The 19,586-nt window shown below is 44.3% G+C and overlaps 1 protein-coding gene across 2 annotated transcripts in view; it reads left to right on the forward strand.

Moving 5' to 3' along the window:
• Nucleotides 1–19,586, forward strand: part of LOC111222171 (protein spinster homolog 2) — a 64,000-nt gene that overhangs the window by 37,110 nt on the left and 7,304 nt on the right. Inside the window, exons 4-12 of one of the 2 annotated variants that reach the window (XM_022745766.1) lie at nucleotides 1,604–1,755; nucleotides 4,446–4,512; nucleotides 7,393–7,535; nucleotides 8,559–8,711; nucleotides 9,034–9,223; nucleotides 11,424–11,489; nucleotides 11,947–12,045; nucleotides 15,467–15,630; nucleotides 18,073–18,119. In XM_022745766.1, the coding sequence (XP_022601487.1) occupies nucleotides 1,604–1,755; nucleotides 4,446–4,512; nucleotides 7,393–7,535; nucleotides 8,559–8,711; nucleotides 9,034–9,223; nucleotides 11,424–11,489; nucleotides 11,947–12,045; nucleotides 15,467–15,630; nucleotides 18,073–18,115 (1,077 nt within the window). In that variant the 3' untranslated portion in view covers nucleotides 18,116–18,119. The remainder of the gene's footprint in view (nucleotides 1–1,603; nucleotides 1,756–4,445; nucleotides 4,513–7,392; nucleotides 7,536–8,558; nucleotides 8,712–9,033; nucleotides 9,224–11,423; nucleotides 11,490–11,946; nucleotides 12,046–15,466; nucleotides 15,631–18,072; nucleotides 18,120–19,586) is intronic. The other variant, XM_022745765.1, reaches the window with a different exon arrangement.

The raw sequence follows: 19,586 nt of genomic DNA on the forward strand, positions 1-19,586 counted from the left end.
GTTTGTTGTGGTTGTTGTTTTCACTCTTACTTGCATTTCTGTCCCAAGTGGCAATGATGGTCTGGTGACCACACACAAGAGCTAGCATCATGATCCCACTAAACAGCAGGCCATTAAAAGAAGAAAATAGACTGTCTGTGAATCCCTCAAAACAATGTGACAAACACAAAGATATAAAGCAGTGAAAGATCCGCTGGGATCCATCGTAAACACAGTAGTTGACATATGTGAAACCAGAGGCTAAAAAACACAGGCAGCAGTAAACACACACTGAAAATAATATGTCTGTGTGTGTGTGTGTGTGTGTGTGTGTGTGTGTGTGTGTGTGTGTGTGTTTGATGGCTGTGTGTATGACCTCATGACATGTCGTCCCATCCACCAGCATGAGGCCCGGAGTGACGGCTGAGAGCTCAGGTCAGCTCTGGGGTCACCGTCTTAGCTCTGCCTCTACCTACAGCACCATCATTAATCTCTTTTCACCGCTGACAACCCCTTTACAGACTGTAACCTTATCACACTCACACACACACACACACACACACACACACACACACACACACACACAGACTCTCATTATTAGAGCCCACAGTGAGCTCGTACATGTTTAAGGTGGTAAAGCTAAAAAGGACACAACATTAACTAGAAGGGCACTCCAATGTCAAATAACATACACATAAATTTAATTCACAATAAATTATCTGGATCTGCCCCAAAATCTAATGGGTTCTTCCCTGTCCCGTGCCCCATCCCTCCATCAAGTTCGGTGCAAATTGGTTCAGTGTGTTTTGCATAATCCTGCTGACAAATCAGTTCTACATGCAACCAATTTTACTAATGGGATTGTCCACGATTTAGTGCATCATTCCAGTGTGCAGGGGAACCACATTTCTTTGCAGCTTTAAAAAAGCAGACATAGTAGCCTGCATGCAGTGAGTTGTGGTTGCCATGGAAACAGTTAACAATCCAGCTGCCTACACAGGTGCCCCTGCCAGTGTGCATCCTCCTGCATAAGCCTTTTAAGTATTCGTCTTTTTTTATTTATCAGCATGCAATAGAAGATAATTCGCCATGGTAATTTAATATGACTAAACAAGATTGAACGCATTAAGCTCTTCTATGCTGACGTGATGCTATTTCACACTTCCATGAGCTGAAATTATTCTTGGTTGATCAAGATAACCTTCACCAACTTTGTTCTCGTGTGTAAAGACATTTACCTGCTGTTCAGGATCAGTGTGACAGCTTGTACGTTCACGTACTGCAGCAAAATCATGGGAGTAAACTTGTGAATGTCGTCTCTTCTCATTAATGAAGAACCACATACTCACAGTGTTGTATGTCCCATGTGTCCAGCTCTGATTATCTGGTAGACAGATGCATCAGAGGAAGTGTGACATTCGTAGACCTGCTACTACTAAGTATTGTGAGGGATAAAAGTAGCGTTGAGCTGTTTTTTTACCCAATGGAAATTATTCATAATGAAAAAGACAGGAAAAGTGGAGTTTGGATTTACATTCTGCTCTCACAGAAAGTTTCCCTGCGGAGTTTGATAATAAAACTCCTGTTTCTTTGCCTCTGTCTCTGTCTTTCTCCCTCTCTGCAGTACTACTGGCTGTTTGTGCTCTCCAGGGGACTGGTGGGCATCGGTGAGTCCAGCTACTCCTCCATCTCTCCCACCATCATAGGAGACCTGTTCACTAATAACAGCCGCACCATGATGCTGTCTGTCTTCTACCTGGCCATCCCCCTGGGAAGGTAAGAGCCAGACAGATCCTCTATTCTTGAAATAGACTTTGCGCAACAATAAAATAATATGATGTGTTCTGTGAGATGTTTGTGCAGATGTATATGAAAATATGGCTTTGTGACATTAAATCTGTTAATCTTTTCATCCAATCCAGCCTGTTCGTCAAATATTAAATCCAAAGGAATCAGAAGCACTAGCACAGATCATTAAAATTACCCTCACATAGCGAAGGTCAGGCTCACTCCTATCTGCCGTTTTTTTTTTTCCAGCAGCAGTCACACAAAGAGCTCAGTCCCCTCTGCAAAAAGAAAAGCAGAACTCACAATTGGCTGTGTGAAGCTTAAAGGAGGGTGGGAGGCTTTTCGGAGATGTGGCGCGGGGATGTGGGAGCAGGAGGTATTATTAAGCTTAAATCTCCGGCCTTTTCAGTTCATTCAATCAGAAAAAGGGCCACAGGGAGAAAACAAACAAAACCAAGTAATAAAAGATGAATGTGCCGGTTGATGCGGCGCAGGAGCCACTTGAGGTTTATTGTTATATACAGTGCTTAACAGAATGTGCCTGAGCAGCCGTGTGCTGCGCTGCTTTCCAGCTCCTGCACACAGACTCACACATGAGGAGACGCCAAGGAAGGGGAAATGTGCTGCAGTCTCTCCAGCGTTATAAACATCATCATTACATTCGATTTATATAATTATCACATGCCACTCAAATGTGTTGTTGCAGAGTAGAATACAGTGATGGATGGTTATGTAAGTTATGCAGTGTACTCATCAGATGTGTTTATTTGGACACGGATGAACAAAGGAAAGGCAAACTGCCCTCTGCGTGGTTGTGTTATGAGCAACCAAAATGTTTGGGTCACAATAAACTGCCCAGCAACACAGACAATAGAAGGTGAAAGAGTGGGGCTCAGTAAAGTGCAGTCAAACATCCTACCCAGCCTCCCACTTGTTTGTCTTTACTGAGGTTGTTATGACCATTTCCAGGAAATGACCTCAGGAATTAGACCAGATTCACGGGAAATGGATTCCCCTGCTTCTCGTTTTTTTTTTTTTTTTTTTTTTTTTTTTCCCTCCTCAGTTTTTAAACTTGGCTCCACGGATGGCGCTGTGTGACGCCGGTGTTTGATGTGAGCATATTTTTCATGCTCAAGTTTTATTGTTGGTGTTGAACTTTCCAAACACTCTCTGGGTGGACGCTGATAAGATTAGCTGTTAGTCACTCACTGGAAATATCATATGCTGTCTGAGCCTGTTTATACTGCAGTGTTATTTTTGGAGAACTAATCATGGAAGCCTAGACTGTTTCCCTCATCGCTCTGAGTGTGTAGATTCATGAGTGTAAAACCAGTGAAACACGTTTTTGGCCCTTTAGCGGTCAGTGCTGATAAGAAGTCACTCTAAAGTCCCATCAGTTACATTGATCGTCAATCTGCTGCTCCAGTCTGCTTTTCTAATGGAGAGCAGATCCTGCATCTCGTGGCCAGAGGCTCAGCACAGGCAGACAAACAGGTTCAAAGAGCTCGAAGAAAATCAGCAAGTCTGATTGACTTTCACTGGCTAATTACAGTGAAGAGGCTGAACAAGCTGCTGGAAGAAGCTGCAATGTGACAAATTAACGGCAAAATCAACATAAAACGTGCTAATAAGGTGTTGTCCCCCAAAGCAGCTTCAGTGCTTCAGTCCGGACCAGCACAATCTATTGGAGGGATGAACTTTTTTTTAGATATTTCAGACTGGTGTCTAGTGGTAGGAACAGTCTTAATTTTGCTCTTATTTAGTCCAATGGAAGTGGGCCGGACACCTTTGTGATTCATTCAAACGTCTATTTGAAGTCTGACAATTCATTTTATCTAAGTCATCGTGCTCACAAAAAATAGATAAATAAATCTTCCATGAGGTTCAGTAGTGCTGAGATCTGGTCACTGGCTTCCAAATAACTCATCGAACATTCAGCGACCTCTGTGTGTTAGCCTAGAAAATAGGGCCATTCTCCAGAACTGGCTTTACTGGAGGCCATGACAATCACTGACAGATATCAATGAATAACCAGTTCTTTATTTACTAATGCATTACTCTTTTGAAGATAATGTGCACATACTTGACTGTTAGTTGATGCACCTCTGCCGCTCATACCTTCAGTTTACCATTTAAATCCTTTTGTCCTGTAAACGCTGATGCGATCGAGCAGCAGAGGCTTATCACAACATAGGGGGCTCTTTTATCTGATCTGATATGATCTAGCAACATTTCCCTCAAAGCATTTTACTGCCATTTCCTTTTGTGACACAAAACACACCCTTTAACGCAGCTTAAACGCTGTGAAATCGAATTACACTGTGACAACACGCAGCCTTCGGCCAAACAGCCATGTTGGTGCTGCGCTCTGTCGGCTCACGGGCTGTAACTTTGCACCTGCATTTTGTGACTATACATGCACAAATCACACGTCCACAAATAGACCACCTAGCCGAGCTGCTACCGGTGCTTTGATCAGTGACACTGTCACAAGCTCTCCATGTCAAGTACCCAAACACTCAACGCAGCTTTAATCAGACTGCAAACAGGATGTGTGCGATGTAGGCGTAAGCTTAAGTGATGGAAACGAACAACGGCTTAATCGGGACACTGACTCATATACAGCATATATAAACTGGTTCAGACTAATATATATGATGTTTTGTGTTTCTCTGCAGTGGGTTGGGTTACATCCTGGGCTCCAGTGCGAAGGAGGCTGCAGGAGACTGGCACTGGGCACTGCGGGTAAGCATCATCATCATCATCATCATCATCATCCACTAGCACCGCACACCCCAAACATGCACACAAAGACAGATGAAGAGCACTGCCTGCAGGGGAGCCTGTCGCGGATCTGGGGTCACTGGGGTGAGTTGTGGAAGAAGCACCGGGGGACATGCATGGCTGAACAGGCGGTTCAGGCCCTGACATTGCAGGGAGGTGACAGAGGAGAGAGAGCTGAAGGGTGAACAACTCACACAGACATCCACAGCAGCATCAGCTCAGCCTCCAGCAGCGCTCTGCGCAAACCTTTCCGAAAATGTTTCTAAAACTTTTAAACATTAGATTCCCTCATTATCTTCATCTTCATATCAAACTAAAATGTTGTGGTAGTTCAGATCTGCATTTATCTTTCATTACATTTTACACATGGAGGTCATGAAGAGGGATCAATGCCTCAGTGAAATAACAAGGTGTCAGTTCTTCTTTAACCTGTGGTTAGTGACTTTTTCACCATTGGAACTTAATGAGACATGGTGTAATGTTTAGCCTTTGTCAGTCCGTCATGCTTCCTGCTTTTATTTTCATTTTTCTCCACACGCACTGGGGAGAAGTTACAAGGGGTTTTGGCCTTGCTCAGGATGCCGTACTAAATGCATGTTCCAGGTACTTTTACAGGTGCTGTGGATTGTGATTGGTCGAGCAAATGTGTCCTTATGTTACATAAAAAAAAGTACAGGAGCAACCACAGAGCAATAACCAGCAGCTCGCTATGGTAACAAAGGAGGACAATGGAAGGGGAAACGATGACCGTTAAATAACACCAACCCTGGGTCAAAACAACCCATTGGTAATAGGTCAAGTTAACCCAGTAATGTAATATTGACCCCCACACTGGGTCAAATTTTAAACCAATGATTTTTAAGAAATAACAAGGTGTGTTACAGAAGGCTCTAAGTTTTGTCGTGGAGGAGAGCGGGGTTTTAGTTTCATCTGGCACAAGGACTCATTTGTTACTATTTACTGGCTTGCAGAATGCCCCAAAGGTGAAGACCAAGACCATTAGGCTGGCTCTCTTCTAATTAAAGGCTAATCTCAGCTCTCAAGAGAAATGAATCTGTAGAAATGTACTGAGATGTCCCACCTTCATGAGGTATTGCTTCCAGAGAAAAACCTGTTTTTTGCAGTAGCACACTGACTGTGTACTTACAAGCAGACAAAGGTGTTAAATCAGGAGCATAAATCACTGTTGTCATAGCACTTTTTTATTGGGGCTCTACTGAGTACTTGAGACAAAACATTTTAGAGGTGAAAAGCTCTACAAGACATACCACTAATAATGGAGAGGACCAATGAAAGCTCTAACAGGACTCCCCACGAACCGCTGACTTCAGGGTCAGCTTTTAAAAACCTTACAACGTATTATTATGACCTGACTCTTCTTATGAACCAACTGACATTTAAAAGGAAGACATTAAACATTCTCTCAGCGTGTGGTGATGGAGGAGATTCCTGAAAATGACAGTTCGTCGGCTTATAGGAAACAGGAAGTACATTTCTTCTTGCCTTGGTGGAACATTAAAAAAAACAAAAAAAAAAACAAAGAGCGGGGCAGTTTGTTCCAAAGCAGCCACAATGACATTCCAATAAAACAATCTCGAAGCCAATTAATCACCAGTGTGGCATGCGGAGGAAAACACATACCAAGACATGAAACAAGTTCTGTGCAGCAGTATCCTGCTTTAAGGAAAAAACACTGCGGCGCTTCCGCTTGTTTTTGCCCTACGTGTTCCAGAGACCTTCCTGAACATGTGGACGATAAGAAGGAGATGCACAGAAGTGAGGAGCAAGAGAGGGCAGCAGCTAATTTGTTTGATTGCCAACCATCCATACAGGAAGTATCTAATGGCCCTTTTGGGAGTCAAGGTCAAAAGTCACAGACTACCAGTGTCACGTTGAATAATTACGAAGGGACTTCAAGCTAATATGTATTTTCCTCTTCAGTGCGACGAGCTCTGCCTTCTGCCTCCCTCTGAAAGCACATTATAAGTGTCTGATGTAGATGTCGATCCAATTAAGTTGCTCGACACAAGCAGGAGATGAGTGGAGGGAAGACGCGGCGTAGGGAAGGAAACCATCAGTGTTCCTCGCACCTCTGAGACCATAATCGCTGTGTTGAGCCGCGTTATCGGCCGCGTTATCGGCCGCGTTATGAGCCACGTCAGACTCATTATTACTCCCTAAATGAAAAACACACATAAACATACACACACCTACACACAACCAGCTTTTACAGCACCACAGTGCTTATGCATATGGATGGGTTTTTATAAGCTACAAAATAATATAATATGATGAATTTCCCCAGACAGTTGAAATTGTTTGTTTTTTTTTTTTCTGTGAGCAATTTGTATAACTCAAACAAACCCTCTCCCACACATCCCATCCTGCCTTTTGTCTCGTTCTGCCCCCACACAGACGCACACATGCACAAACATGCTACCTCCCAACCCATAAAGAAAAGCTGATACTAAACATATTAGCAGATGGGCACTTAAGGTTTTCACCTTGGTGCGGAGCTCACAAGGACAGAAAACTCTTTTTGAGTCTTGTATGCTTATACACCTAGACAGGCCCACACATATAAACACACACACACACACACACGGTGCCAGCAGAGTAAGCAGGGGGAATGTTCTAAGCTCCAGAGGGCTTGTATAGGATGTCAGACATATCCGCAAACACAGTGGCCGTCCATTCAGATTGTAAACACACCGCTCTTTGTCCGGCATTTCACATGGGCCCCCCTCCAAACCACTCCCAAGTCTGACCCAATATGAATATCCAGTCGGTATAATGTGTCAGCACCATCTGAAGCCTCGTACATCTTTCCTGTCCCACTAGGTGTCCCCGGTATTAGGGATCACTGCAGGAACTCTGATCCTGGTCTTCGTGCCCGAGCCCAAGAGAGGCAGCGCTGACCAGATGGGAGGACGCATCAAGACCCGCACCTCCTGGTTCTGTGACATGAAGGCTCTCGCCAAGAAGTAAGACCTGCGCTCAGCTTCAGGGGATACACATCTTACCTGTCATCTTACCTGATCTGTGATCAGTATAGTGGACAAACATACACACTTCATGTATTCACTCATGGTTAGCCTATAGTAACTATTAGAGGCATGGAAATGTCAACAGAGGGCAGAATGAATAAGTATCTTTCACTCACCACCTTCTGCAGCGCTGCTGAACTGTGAAGGCAGCTTTGCATCCCTGACACTGCAGGCCTGTGTTACTATAGCACCAGTGGGCTACGTTTCCTTAAAAATGTTATTAACTCTATATGTAGCCGTGCAGATTTATTGATGCTATTTTAGGTGAGCAGCCACATATTCATTCCTGTCACAGTGTGACTTTACGCAATACAGTCTCCTACATTCACCACCTATGGAAGCATGAAAAGCGTTAAAGGAGCTATTTTTAAGCATTAGCAGCTGTTTACTTACCAGTCTAGAAGAAATGTTCCAACTCCAGCATCAAACTTTATTCCTTTACTCACCAACAGCTGTCTCTAGTGGAAACCATCACCAATTTTAATTCTCGTCCTTATCACATCTTTTCTTCGACGGAAGTTAGCATGCTAACCAGCTAGCAGCGCCTCACTTTCCAATAGCGACTCACTGTAGCCTCCAGTCTGTCCTAAAGACGTAGCGCTGCTCAGAGGACGCATTATAACCGCTGGTCTTGTAAACATAATGATCTTCAAAGGTCTTGTCAAGCGAAAATCACCACCACCGGCTTCCTGCAAGGAACTACGTTCTCACTCGCAAATCACACGATCAGCCTTAGCTGTGTATCATTTCAGTTTACCTATTTGGCATCAGATTTGTCAGATTTGAGATAATGATAATCTCCCAAGTCCTTTATTTGTTTTACAAAGAGAAACCACGGGCAGGTGACATGTTTGAGATTGTGTTACAGATAACAGTGGCATGTTTATTTTTTGTCTTCTGTAAGCCAATATAATCACCTTTTTCATTTTTGTGTGTGTGCGTGTGTTTCTTCACGGCTAGCCGGAGCTACGTGTTCTCCTCCCTGGCGTCGGCGGCTGTTTCTTTTGCCACGGGTGCGTTTGGTATGTGGATCCCTCTGTACCTGGTCCGAGCCCAGGTGGTGCAGAAGACGGCAGAGCCCTGTGTAAAAGAGATCTGCAGTAGCACAGACAGGTGAGAGGCTAATGACTAAACATGAAGCACCGGCTTTGAAGTCACCGCTGCCTCTATTTGACTTGTGCAATCTGAAACCTGTAAAAGAGAAAGATACCAGCATACTTGGTGTACCACATGTAAAGAGCTGGATGGACTGGGTTTTGGTGGCTCTATGCCATTTTGTATGGCTTTATTTATTTTGGAGGTATTTCAGTGTTGCACCATTTATAGTTAGCAATGCTATGCTGCCAAAATTCATCCATGTGGTTGTATATCATAAAAAGTTACATGATATATAATGAAATAACTTATTTCATCTCCCCTCTCTCCTCCTTTCCAGTATAATCTTCGGGGCGATCACCTGTGTGACCGGGCTGTTGGGCGTGGTCATCGGGGCGGCCACCACACGCCTCTGTCGCCAGAAGACTGAGCGAGCTGACCCGCTCGTATGTGCTGTCAGCATGCTGGGCTCGGCCATCTTCATCTGCCTCATCTTTGTGGTGGCTAAGAAGAGCATCGTAGGAGCTTATGTAAGGCCCATTTCCTGTAACTGTTGTGTGTACGTGTTGCGTCTGCAGGAGGAAGCTGCCTCTTTTTCAAACCATGGAGGGAGTTGTGATTAAGTCCAATTTTGACTTTATTTTCAAGAGTCAACAGGTCTTCAGTGAGAAATGTCTCCCTGACAAAGAGTGATATTAGTATGTAAATTATGGATTAGCCTGAGGGACTGAGAATTAAAAGGGAAAGTCTGGTAACTGATCTAACAAGAGAAAGCTTTTTGAAAGCTCACCAGGGTGGCGTTAATGTTTGAATCAGGATGCCAGCTCCTTTCAGGCCCAGAGGCAGTGAGTGGGTGTCACTCTTAATGAATAGTTGAATTGCAGGTTAGATTGAGATGGCTTCGGGAGCTGCTGCAGGTAGCTGAGGTTTTGGCCAGAAGATCAGAGTCTCAGAGGCAAATGCACCGAGAGCTTGTGTGAGTCTGATTGGCTTGTGAAGCAGGAAAGGGCGCGACTTTACAATCACTGCCCTGAAAACAATGCAGTCTGAGCGGCTGGACTCACCAAGCCCAAACTTCTCACTCTTATCAGAGACAAAGGAATGGGAACTGACTCTCAACAACTCGGCCCGATGATGGAAAGCTGGGAAAGATGGAAAATATTTCCTATGCGTGTCAGGGAACATAACAAACAGACTTCCATATCCTAAATATGTGACCTTGGTTCACATTGGCAAGTTTGGCCTGTGACTTTTCACTGCTGGATCAGTGCAGGATTTCTTTTACAGTGTATGTGAGATGTGTTTATGATGTAATGATATACTAGAGTCATTCAGCAGCTGCTACACAAAGTAAGTGACAAATAATTACAGATATAAATAAATATTTTGATTAAACAAATTAATTTTATATATAAGCTTCCATGAAGTCAAAGTCTCATGTTTATCAAGTGTTCACTCAGCCAATTACTATAGACCTCAGGTGTGGAAGAATCCATATTAATTACAACTCAATTTTATAGAAACGGGCTTTACCATTTGCTGACAGAGTCAAGTGACACCTGGCTTCTTTCTTTGTACAGGTTGCAAAGAGTAAAAATGCAGATGATTGACGCTGTCAAATGTTCTAGATCTTACCCAGGATTTTCTCTCAGATTAGCGTCCAAGAATAAAATTGTTATGTGAAAACATGTGAAAATGATAGTCTTTTAACCGTGACAACCCCTAACTTCACACGTAACTTCACCTCTTCTCAGACTACTCTACTGTACAATATTAAATCATCTTACTGTACAGCAGCAGTTGTAAGTGATCAACTCAGGTTTCACGGCAAAGAGCTGACAGATGTGTTATATTATAAGGTGTGACGTGGTTGTAACGGTCGGTGCTGCTCTGTTGAGGACGATTGACCCCTCGCAGCTGTTGTCTCGTCAACACGAGACTAATCTGAGGGAGAGGCTGGGGCTTCTGTCTTCTAAGAGCCAACATGTCGGTCACGGTGTCTGGTTCGCAGCTCTCAGAACAGACCGGTCTACATCTCTGCCGTCAGGCTCCTTCTGTAGCCCCTCTGCGCTGCACTGTAGGTCTGGCACACTGGCAGAAGGGTTATTCCCAAGCAGGAGACACACATCAACCAGCCGTGTTAAACTGTGCCAGACGAACCCAGTCAATACAGATACACAGGATTCCTCTGCAACCAAAACCCTCTGGGTCTGTTCTTGAGAAAGTAGCCAAATAGCGACAGCAGCTGCTTCCAGCCTGTGTACATACAGTAGCCTGCATGTACATAAAGTATGTCAACTCCACTATGTTATTTTAAGTTTGCATTTTCTGCTCCACCCAGTCGCAAGTAGGACATAAACTCAGATCCTGCAGCTGGCTCTAAATGTAGGAAGTGTTATAATGTTTCCACACTGAAGATACAGCCTTAAAAAGAATAAACAATCCTTATCATCCCATGCTGTTTTCCAGCTCTAAGGCTACATACTCGGCTCAGTGGGACCAAAATGAAGGCCTGCACATCCACATATAATTGGGCCACAGCATAATAACATGTTTTTAAACCACCGCAGCCAAAGCACTTTTATTCAGCATGGATTCCCACACATGGGAGCAATATCTGCAACCTCCTCTTTTGGCTTCTGGTCCGGGGTTACCAGTCTTTTGTGCTGCAGAAATTGGATGATCTTAATCAGCAACACTAAAATGTGCAATTTCTTCTTCTTTATTTAGGTTTGCATCTTTATAGGAGAGACGCTGCTTTTCCTGAACTGGGCAATAACAGCAGATATTTTAATGGTAAGTACTGAGAACCTGTACTTGTTCACTTGGTCACTGGGAAGTCCTGCTAGAAACAAATTACCACAGGGCAGTGATCCAATTAGACATGGTTTGGAGTTGTGAAATGTGTGAGTGGACACTGTGGACTGTGAAGGCTGCAGATTGGGTGGAACTGATGATGACTGTCTGAGACTGATTCATATACCACTCAGGAAAACAAATGGAGAGGAGCCCCCCCCCCCCTCTCGTGTGTGTTTTTTGGTGTTTAAAAGTGAAAACAGGATGTTGAGAGAGCCATGAGACAGATCATTTTTTTGTTTACTGTGACAGACAGGTCTTCCTGATCCAAAGAGGCGGGCTCTGTGTACATAACTGACGACTGCAGGAGTTGTGTTAACAAGGCTGACTGACTCCTTCTACCTCTGTGTCTTCTACACAATGTCATGTATGTTTCACCTTCTGTCTCTTTCTGCAGTTTGTCGTTATTCCCACTCGGAGAGCAACAGCGGTCGCCTTTCAGAGCTTCACCTCACATCTGCTGGGTGACGCAGGAAGTCCGTACCTGATAGGCCTGGTAAGAGTCTCCCAGAAGCAGCTATGTTTGGTTGATCAGGGCGGGAAGGGGAATATATTTATTAAAGATTTAACTCAGGTTATAAATCGCAGCTACAACTTACCGCTTCAGCATATCTGTGAGCACCACATTCACACACACACACACACTCACGATGCATTCAGACACCAGTTCAGCTCTTGCTTTAAGTGGGCCAGTGCAAAGTGAGGTACAAGAGGAGCTTTTAGCACACGTCTCAGGAGGCCTGGTGAACAGAGTTGTGATTTCACCACCGCTCTTCAGGCTGTCAGTGGCGTTTTCTAGTAAATCTCATGGTACCCAGGAGGGGCCGCAGTTACTGTATTTGATTGGTTAGGAGATGAGGGGCTTACTGGGACACTAGGCCTCTCAAGGTCACAGTCAGCCCCCGCCCACCTCCACCCTCCAACCCTCCAAACTGCACGCATACACCCAGAGAATAGCATCCAGGAAGGCCAGAAAACAAGTGCCGCTTGCTATTCAATGGAGTGTGAAACAGGATTCACCTCAGCTGCATTCTTCTTGTTCCAACTAGAGAATGAACATTTCTGAAGTTAAATAGTAACTCGATGGAGGTAAACACTTTACGCCATAACTGAGCATACAGGAAGAAGGGAAAGGTTTTTGCCTAGGCAACACACACACACACACACACACACACACACACACACACATACTATCCTCATGTTTTATATTTTTATATCAGTTTTTATGATGCAGTTTTGGTGCCAGTTGATTGCTGAGACTGCCTCAGTGTAATGTGTGTACATTGTGTTTTACTGTCATGCCTCTGGCTCACAGTCTAGGTCACGTTGACAAAGGCAGTAAAAGTGTTTGATTAGTGAATCAAACTGATCCTCGAGATCCTCTGTCGGGGCCTGACAGGCTGGCAACAGACGCAGCTGTCTGTCGAGCTGTATTGAAAGTGTCCCGTTTTTGTTTTTTGTTGTTTTTTTTTCCTCTAAATGGAAATGTTAAACTGTTGTCAAAGCCAGATAAAGGGAGCTGTATGTTATCTCCAAGTGCTGACATGTTCTTCAAAAGACTGAACAACAAAAACTGGCACAGGAAAAAAATCAAAAATCCAAATTCTTGGAATCAGGCTCAAAGGCTGGTGCTGTAGTGTTTCTGCAGATCAAATAAAACCCAGTGTCATCTGTATGTTAAACTTCCTATTGACACATTTAGAGATACACAGCTTTGAAAAACTGTCTGAATCACTTTAATTCTGCTGATTTAAATGTTTCAATTAGTGATTAAACAATTAATCAAGCTACAAAAAAGGAATCAGCAATTCTGAAAACTGAAGTTTTAGTTATTTATTCACTGAGCAAATATGCCACACATTTACTGGATGGACTTCCTCAGACGTGAGGATTTGCTGCTTAACTCTGCTTGAAATCATTGTAAATTTAATATCTGTGGTTTCTGGATGTAAGTTGGACAAAAAAAAAAAACATTTGAAGAGTTGCCTTGGGCACACATGTCTTTTCATGGCCATTTTTTCACTATTTTCTGATATTTAATAAAGCAAATAACCAAATAAACTGATCAAATGACCAACAGATTAGTTGATAGATACAATAATGATCAGCTGCAGCACCAATTTCAACCTTACAGCATTTGTGGAAAAGGCAGGCTACTGTACAAGACCGTTGTTCTGGTGATACTGCAACAATATTCCAAAGCCCGAGCTCCAAATGTCAGAATAATGCTGCCTCCAGACAAACACACACAGACACTGCCAGCCAGCATTACCCAGACATGGCCCCACAGTGAGCCAGTCACCCCGGTCCCACTCCATCCGGCCTCCAGGGTCACGACTCTCCTCTGAGTTACATACTACATGTCCGGGGGCTTTCTCACTCCTCCACAAACTGCCTCAGTTCCTGAACCTGAGGTTTAGCACACGAGTGTGACGGACTCGTTGTGACGCACACTGTGAGCGCGGGCTGATACAGAGTCACACATGCAGACTGGCACAAATCCTGTGAATGAGCAAAGTGGAGAATCTCAAGAAAAACAGACCGGTGGTCATTGCTTAGCAACCACAGGAGAAAGCGAGTGAGTCAGTCGTTTTGGTTCACAGTTGGGTTGTGCACCAAACAGACCTGCAGATGATGTACTCAACTCTACAAACCAATGTGGTGCTACCAGTACACCGTAGTTGCTTTGTTAGCGGGAAGTGCCTGCAGATATCGGTGCCCACGTGCCACACAATGGCCAGTCCCTATTGTTAACCAAAAAGTGCTTCAGTACATTTGAAATTCTCCTGAGCGTGAGTCAACATCCTGCTCTATCAGCACGTAGACTGCGGCCGCTGTCGCACGAGAAATCCCCCCAACAGACACGTAATGGACTCCTCCTATACTGCATGGGTAGGACATGGCCACAGGCGGAGTGGGTGGCGGGGGGAACGCCAGGAACAATCTCTCAGCAATCTCTCAAGAAATGCCTTCCTGCTCGATAATTAGACTTGCAGCAGTTTGCTGTGTATTTTTAGCTAAGCTGTACTGTGCAAGTTGCAGGCAATTTACTGTACCTGATGAAATACACTCTGCACTGGCCACACACACACACACACACACACACACACACATACACACAAACACACACACACACATAGCTGCTGGACATACACTAGATTTTATCACGCACTCCTCACGATATTTACGCACCTTACACATGCACATATGAACACTCCCTCCGACATCCTCCTGTCAGCAGTTCTCCACCTCTCCCCGTAAAGAATCCCATTCTGCTGATGCTAACATATAATCAATGTGCTTCAGCCAGGGTGACCTATGGCCCTCAGACTCTCACTCACTCACAGACGTGAAGCAGCCCCAGTACCCCCCTCTTTGCTCCTGCTGTTCATACCTCCACACAATCTGCTAAAAGCAGCCTCCTCTCCATCAGTGTGGTGATCTATGCGTGTTTGAGAGCTGCCTTTTGAGTGGTACAGGGAGGCAGAAATGATCACATCACACCCACTGTTCTCCAGCTGTTGTTTTCCTCAGCGCCACGCATGAGAGACAGTGTTACTTAAGCCTTCAACAGCAATATGAGCTATTAGCTATGAAATCCTGCCACACTTTAAAACAAAAACAGAGCATCTTACATCACGCCGTGCCTCGCTCTTATCTGTTGCTATGATGAAACATGCAGGACTCACTCTGATAAAGTGCTTGTTGTGAGTGTGTAACCACCGTAGCATCTTGTTGTGTGTCAGAGCATGACAGGATATCTTAAGAACTTTTGCTGGATGATTAGTGCTAATAAAACTTTTTCTCCTGTGTCTGTGACTGTGTGTGTGTGTGTGTGTGTGTGTGTGTGTGTGTGTGTGTGTGTGTGTGTGTGTGTGTTTGTCATTGTGTATTTGTGCTTGCGTGCCTGGGTGCAGATCTCCGACGCCCTTCAGCAGAGCTACACAACCTCAGCACTGTGGCGGTTCCTCAGTTTGGGCTATGCCCTCATGCTCTGTCCCTTTATCATCGTCCTGGGGGGCATGTTTTTCCTGGCCACTGCGCTGTTTTTCCTGGATGACAGAGAGAAGGCAGAGAAACAGTAAGTGACTCAGACATTGTTTCAATAACTCGTCATTATTTCATTTATTTTTTAGTCATCCATTCTTTAAATATTTAATACGTGCTTGAGTTGTCCTCCACTAACTCTCTGAGTCCAAACACACCACCACAAGAAGCAGCTGTAATGTTGCCATGCAGTGCCATATAGACCAAAGAGGTCAGAGACTTCGCTCGCTGCTCTTTTAGCCTGATGCTGGGGTGTGACGCGTGTCAAAGACAAGCTGCCCAACGATGCCAACAATGGTGCCAACCCTGCAAGACTCAGAGAGGCCCTCGAGCCAGTAGAAAGTCCCAGTCAGCTAAAAGTGCTCCAGAGCTGACACAAGCTGTTCTAGCCATCAATTTGTTAAAGTGTGCTTACTTAGACTTTTACCAGCTACCGCCCCTCTTATTTGTGCCTTCATATTTTCCTCTTTCAAACACCAAGACGTGAACACAGAGGGCCTGGCCGCTGGTCATGGCCTTAAAAGGCTAAAACAAACTCATCCTCTTTCAGAATGTGAGACATGACTTCTTGTTTCTTTCAGACTATTTTTTCCTACTTTTTTATCACGCTGACTTGCTCCCCTGGTGCCAGCGCTCTCAGAAATGACTTCCTTCCTGTTGAAGATGAGGGACATTTTTAGGCAGGATGGCAGTCTGATGTCTGACGTCTGTCTGCAGTCACTTTTTCTTCACCCTGTGGAGTTGGTTGTCGTTCCCACGCCAAAACCCCCACATAAAGAGAGATTAGGGAGATTTAGGAGAAAGAACTTCCATCAGGCAACATTTGTGGAACTTACGTTGAACCCCAAACTTTAGGATTTTATGCATTTTATAATCCAAGGGTCGAGCTAACAACCAAGGTGTTAATATTTCCTCAGTGTAATGTTAACATGAAGATTTAAAGGACTCTTTGCAAAGGCACACATCCATGGCTGCCACCAGTCAGTGGCTTCTGTTGAGTCTATTCTAGGGGGGGGGGAGGAAGAAATGCAAAACAATGACTAAAAGAAAAGTCATGCTCTTGTCGCCGTGCCAGCAATAGATAATAGTTTGTGGTCCAATATGTGGTTCAAGCTATTTGACCTCATTATTGCACAGTGTGGGCAGATGGCACATGTTCACTCAAACTATATCTAACCACAACCCCTTGACTTTCACACCACATGCTCTAGGGCGAAGCTAATGGAGCAGCAGATGGAGTCAAAAAAAAAGTTCAGATATGAAACAGACATACTTAAAGTCACTGCGCGGCCATTCCTGTGTGTCCTTTTTCACAGATATGATTAACAGAGATGTGTAGAGGTCGGCTCGGGAGTTTTAGAGATTATTCAACTACTTTTCAACGTTGACGCAGCATCTACGTTCTGATGAGTCAACTTATAGAAAGGCGATACAAACTGTAACTCACAGCTCTATCAGTCATTAATATGTCATGTAATAATGCTCCATAGATGCTGAGTTTCTAATCAAGAGACAGTCATTCATATTCATTATAATAATCACTTCATGATAAGCCAACAAATAGTAATAAAGAGAGTGTGATACCAAACTTCCTTCACATATTGGTTGTGATGTGTGATATTAGAAACTTGACTAGTTCACGACCACCTTTGCCTGTGTGCCTCACCTATAAATGAGTTAATCATTCACCAGCTTCTTGGATTACATCCAGGTATATGTACACAGCAAACATACTGTTGCATACCTCACATAGTCCTAAAGCTTCTGCAGAACGGCACAAATCTGTACTAAACATTCAAATGAACTTATACAGCAGCAGCGCTTATGTAACGAGCTGCAAACAGCACCCCGGGGACCAAGAAAGATGACAACATCCACAACTTTGTAGGGTTGTTCCATGACTGTGATATATATATATATATAGACTCCATTCACGCTATAAAGCCCCCAATTTATAAATTCTCCCTGACTCTACAGAGCGTTTTGCAGCTTTTTTCTTTTTTTTTCCTCCTTTCAGTGTGTCCTCAGATACTCAGCTCTATTTATAAAAGGCGCGGAGCTGAACGAGTTACTCACTGGAGCGCGCTTGTCTATTTTCAGCCTTAAAGAGTGCTTTATTATTTCTAGGTTGTTAGCTTTTTTTGGCTGCAGGGTTGCCATTAATAGCTGGGGTTCAGTGCGTGTTGCCTCCCCACGCGTTCACCCAGTCCACATTTACACTTTGTGATGTGTGAGAGCTGAACTGTCTCATCTGCCACTGCCTGTGTACCTTGACAGTACAGATCCAGTGTGGGTCAGGGCGGGCTGAGCGCTGCAGCCTGGAATATCACAGAAGCAGATAGGGATGAAGTTAAGACACAGATAGAAAGCAGTGATGAGTAAAATTAGGAAAATGCTGGTTAAAAAAGAAAAAAAAAAGAACTTCCTAACAGTTTTTGTGCGTCCTTAATTTCTAAAACTCTTCTTCTCTCCTCAGGTTGAGCCAGCTGACACGACCACCCTCTTCAGTCAAGGTATGACCAGGTAAATTGCCTTTTCTCATAAAGAAGCTTTGACACTTTAATGCTTTGCACATCAGCAGTTCTAGGAGCAGTTCAGACAGTTGACAGCAAAGAGAACGTCTCCCTCCTCGTTACCATGAAGAGCTCCTTCCATTAGGAGACTCAGACAACTGAAAAACAAGATTTTCTGGACTTAAAAAACACTTTGACTAGAGGCGATCCAGAGCTTTGTAACAGTGTAAACACTTCAGGTGATGAACATGATGATAAACAAATGATTGATCCATTATCCATTTCCCATCCCATTGTAGTCTGGGAATGTTTAGGCATTCTTGGAGTGGTGATTATTTGACCAATTATCTGGCATCTTATCAAGACCTGAGCTGCCTTCCCTCCTTCCTGTCTTTATCAGACCCACACACATGGTGCAAAACCCCTTGTCTAACGTAATTATTAACTGAGGGAGAAAAGACAATAACTGGCAGCACACCAGACAACTGTGCACAGTAGACAATGGGGAGCTACTGTAAAGAATAATACGATTAAACTCTGACTGACTGATTAGAAGGACTAGGAAACTGTTGCGACCTACTTGTAAAGGTTATCATGTTTAGCCAAAAGGTCAAGGTTCTACCCCGTTCTAATCATATGCTTCTAACTTTATCTGGGTTTATTTGTGTACATACAGTATGTTGACATTTGTCAACATGATATATGTACTGGTGCACTGGCCTTGCCCTATGGGGCCCAGTCACACACAGAAAAAAACTGGACATGTGACAGGCCACACTGTGGGCCTGCCACTTGTAGCGGTCGGGGTCGAGTGTTGTGTAATCAAGGCAACGGGCAAAGGACAATCCTTTTCCAGAACTGCCCAGTGTGACAGACGCCGGGTGGGTGAGGGGGACACTCGCGACTGCGTGGCGCCGAGAGGAAGGCCCTGACTGTTTTCTGTTCCTGTGCACCGAAGAGCACTTCAAAGTATCCGGCCTTCTTTGAGTCTCTGCGTGGATCCTGAAAAAGGATAACACCTAGAGACTGTGTAGGTCTGTCGGGGGATTTTTGGTGCTTTGTTATCGATCCTCTCTGCTAGTCATGGATTGGCCATAACAAACACCAGGTACAGCAGAACACCTTAGGTCACAGATCGACGATTGGTCGTATCACATCTGTGGCCGTATGTCTTGGACACTCATGTGATGAGAGAAGCAGAGCTGTCAGCTGATCACTGCTAATGCACTGGATCAGATGGTGGCGGAAACTGCCAGACCTTTTAAACCCAAACATGTAGCGAGGGTGAGCTGTGATCACCTGGCTGAAGCCTCAGTCCACAAAGTCTTTAACTCCCACCTCCAGGAGAATTTCTCATGCTTCCTTAAGGAGTTGTCTGGTGTCATGGTCTCTGAGCAGACCATGTTCAGATACTCCACTGTAGAGGCAGTGGCCTCGAGCTGTAGTCGGAAGGTTGACGTTGCCTGTCACGACGGCA

Source organism: Seriola dumerili, unplaced genomic scaffold (genome assembly GCF_002260705.1).
Source record: "Seriola dumerili isolate Sdu_G_001 unplaced genomic scaffold, Sdu_1.0 BDQW01000091.1, whole genome shotgun sequence".
NCBI lineage: Eukaryota > Metazoa > Chordata > Actinopteri > Carangiformes > Carangidae > Seriola > Seriola dumerili.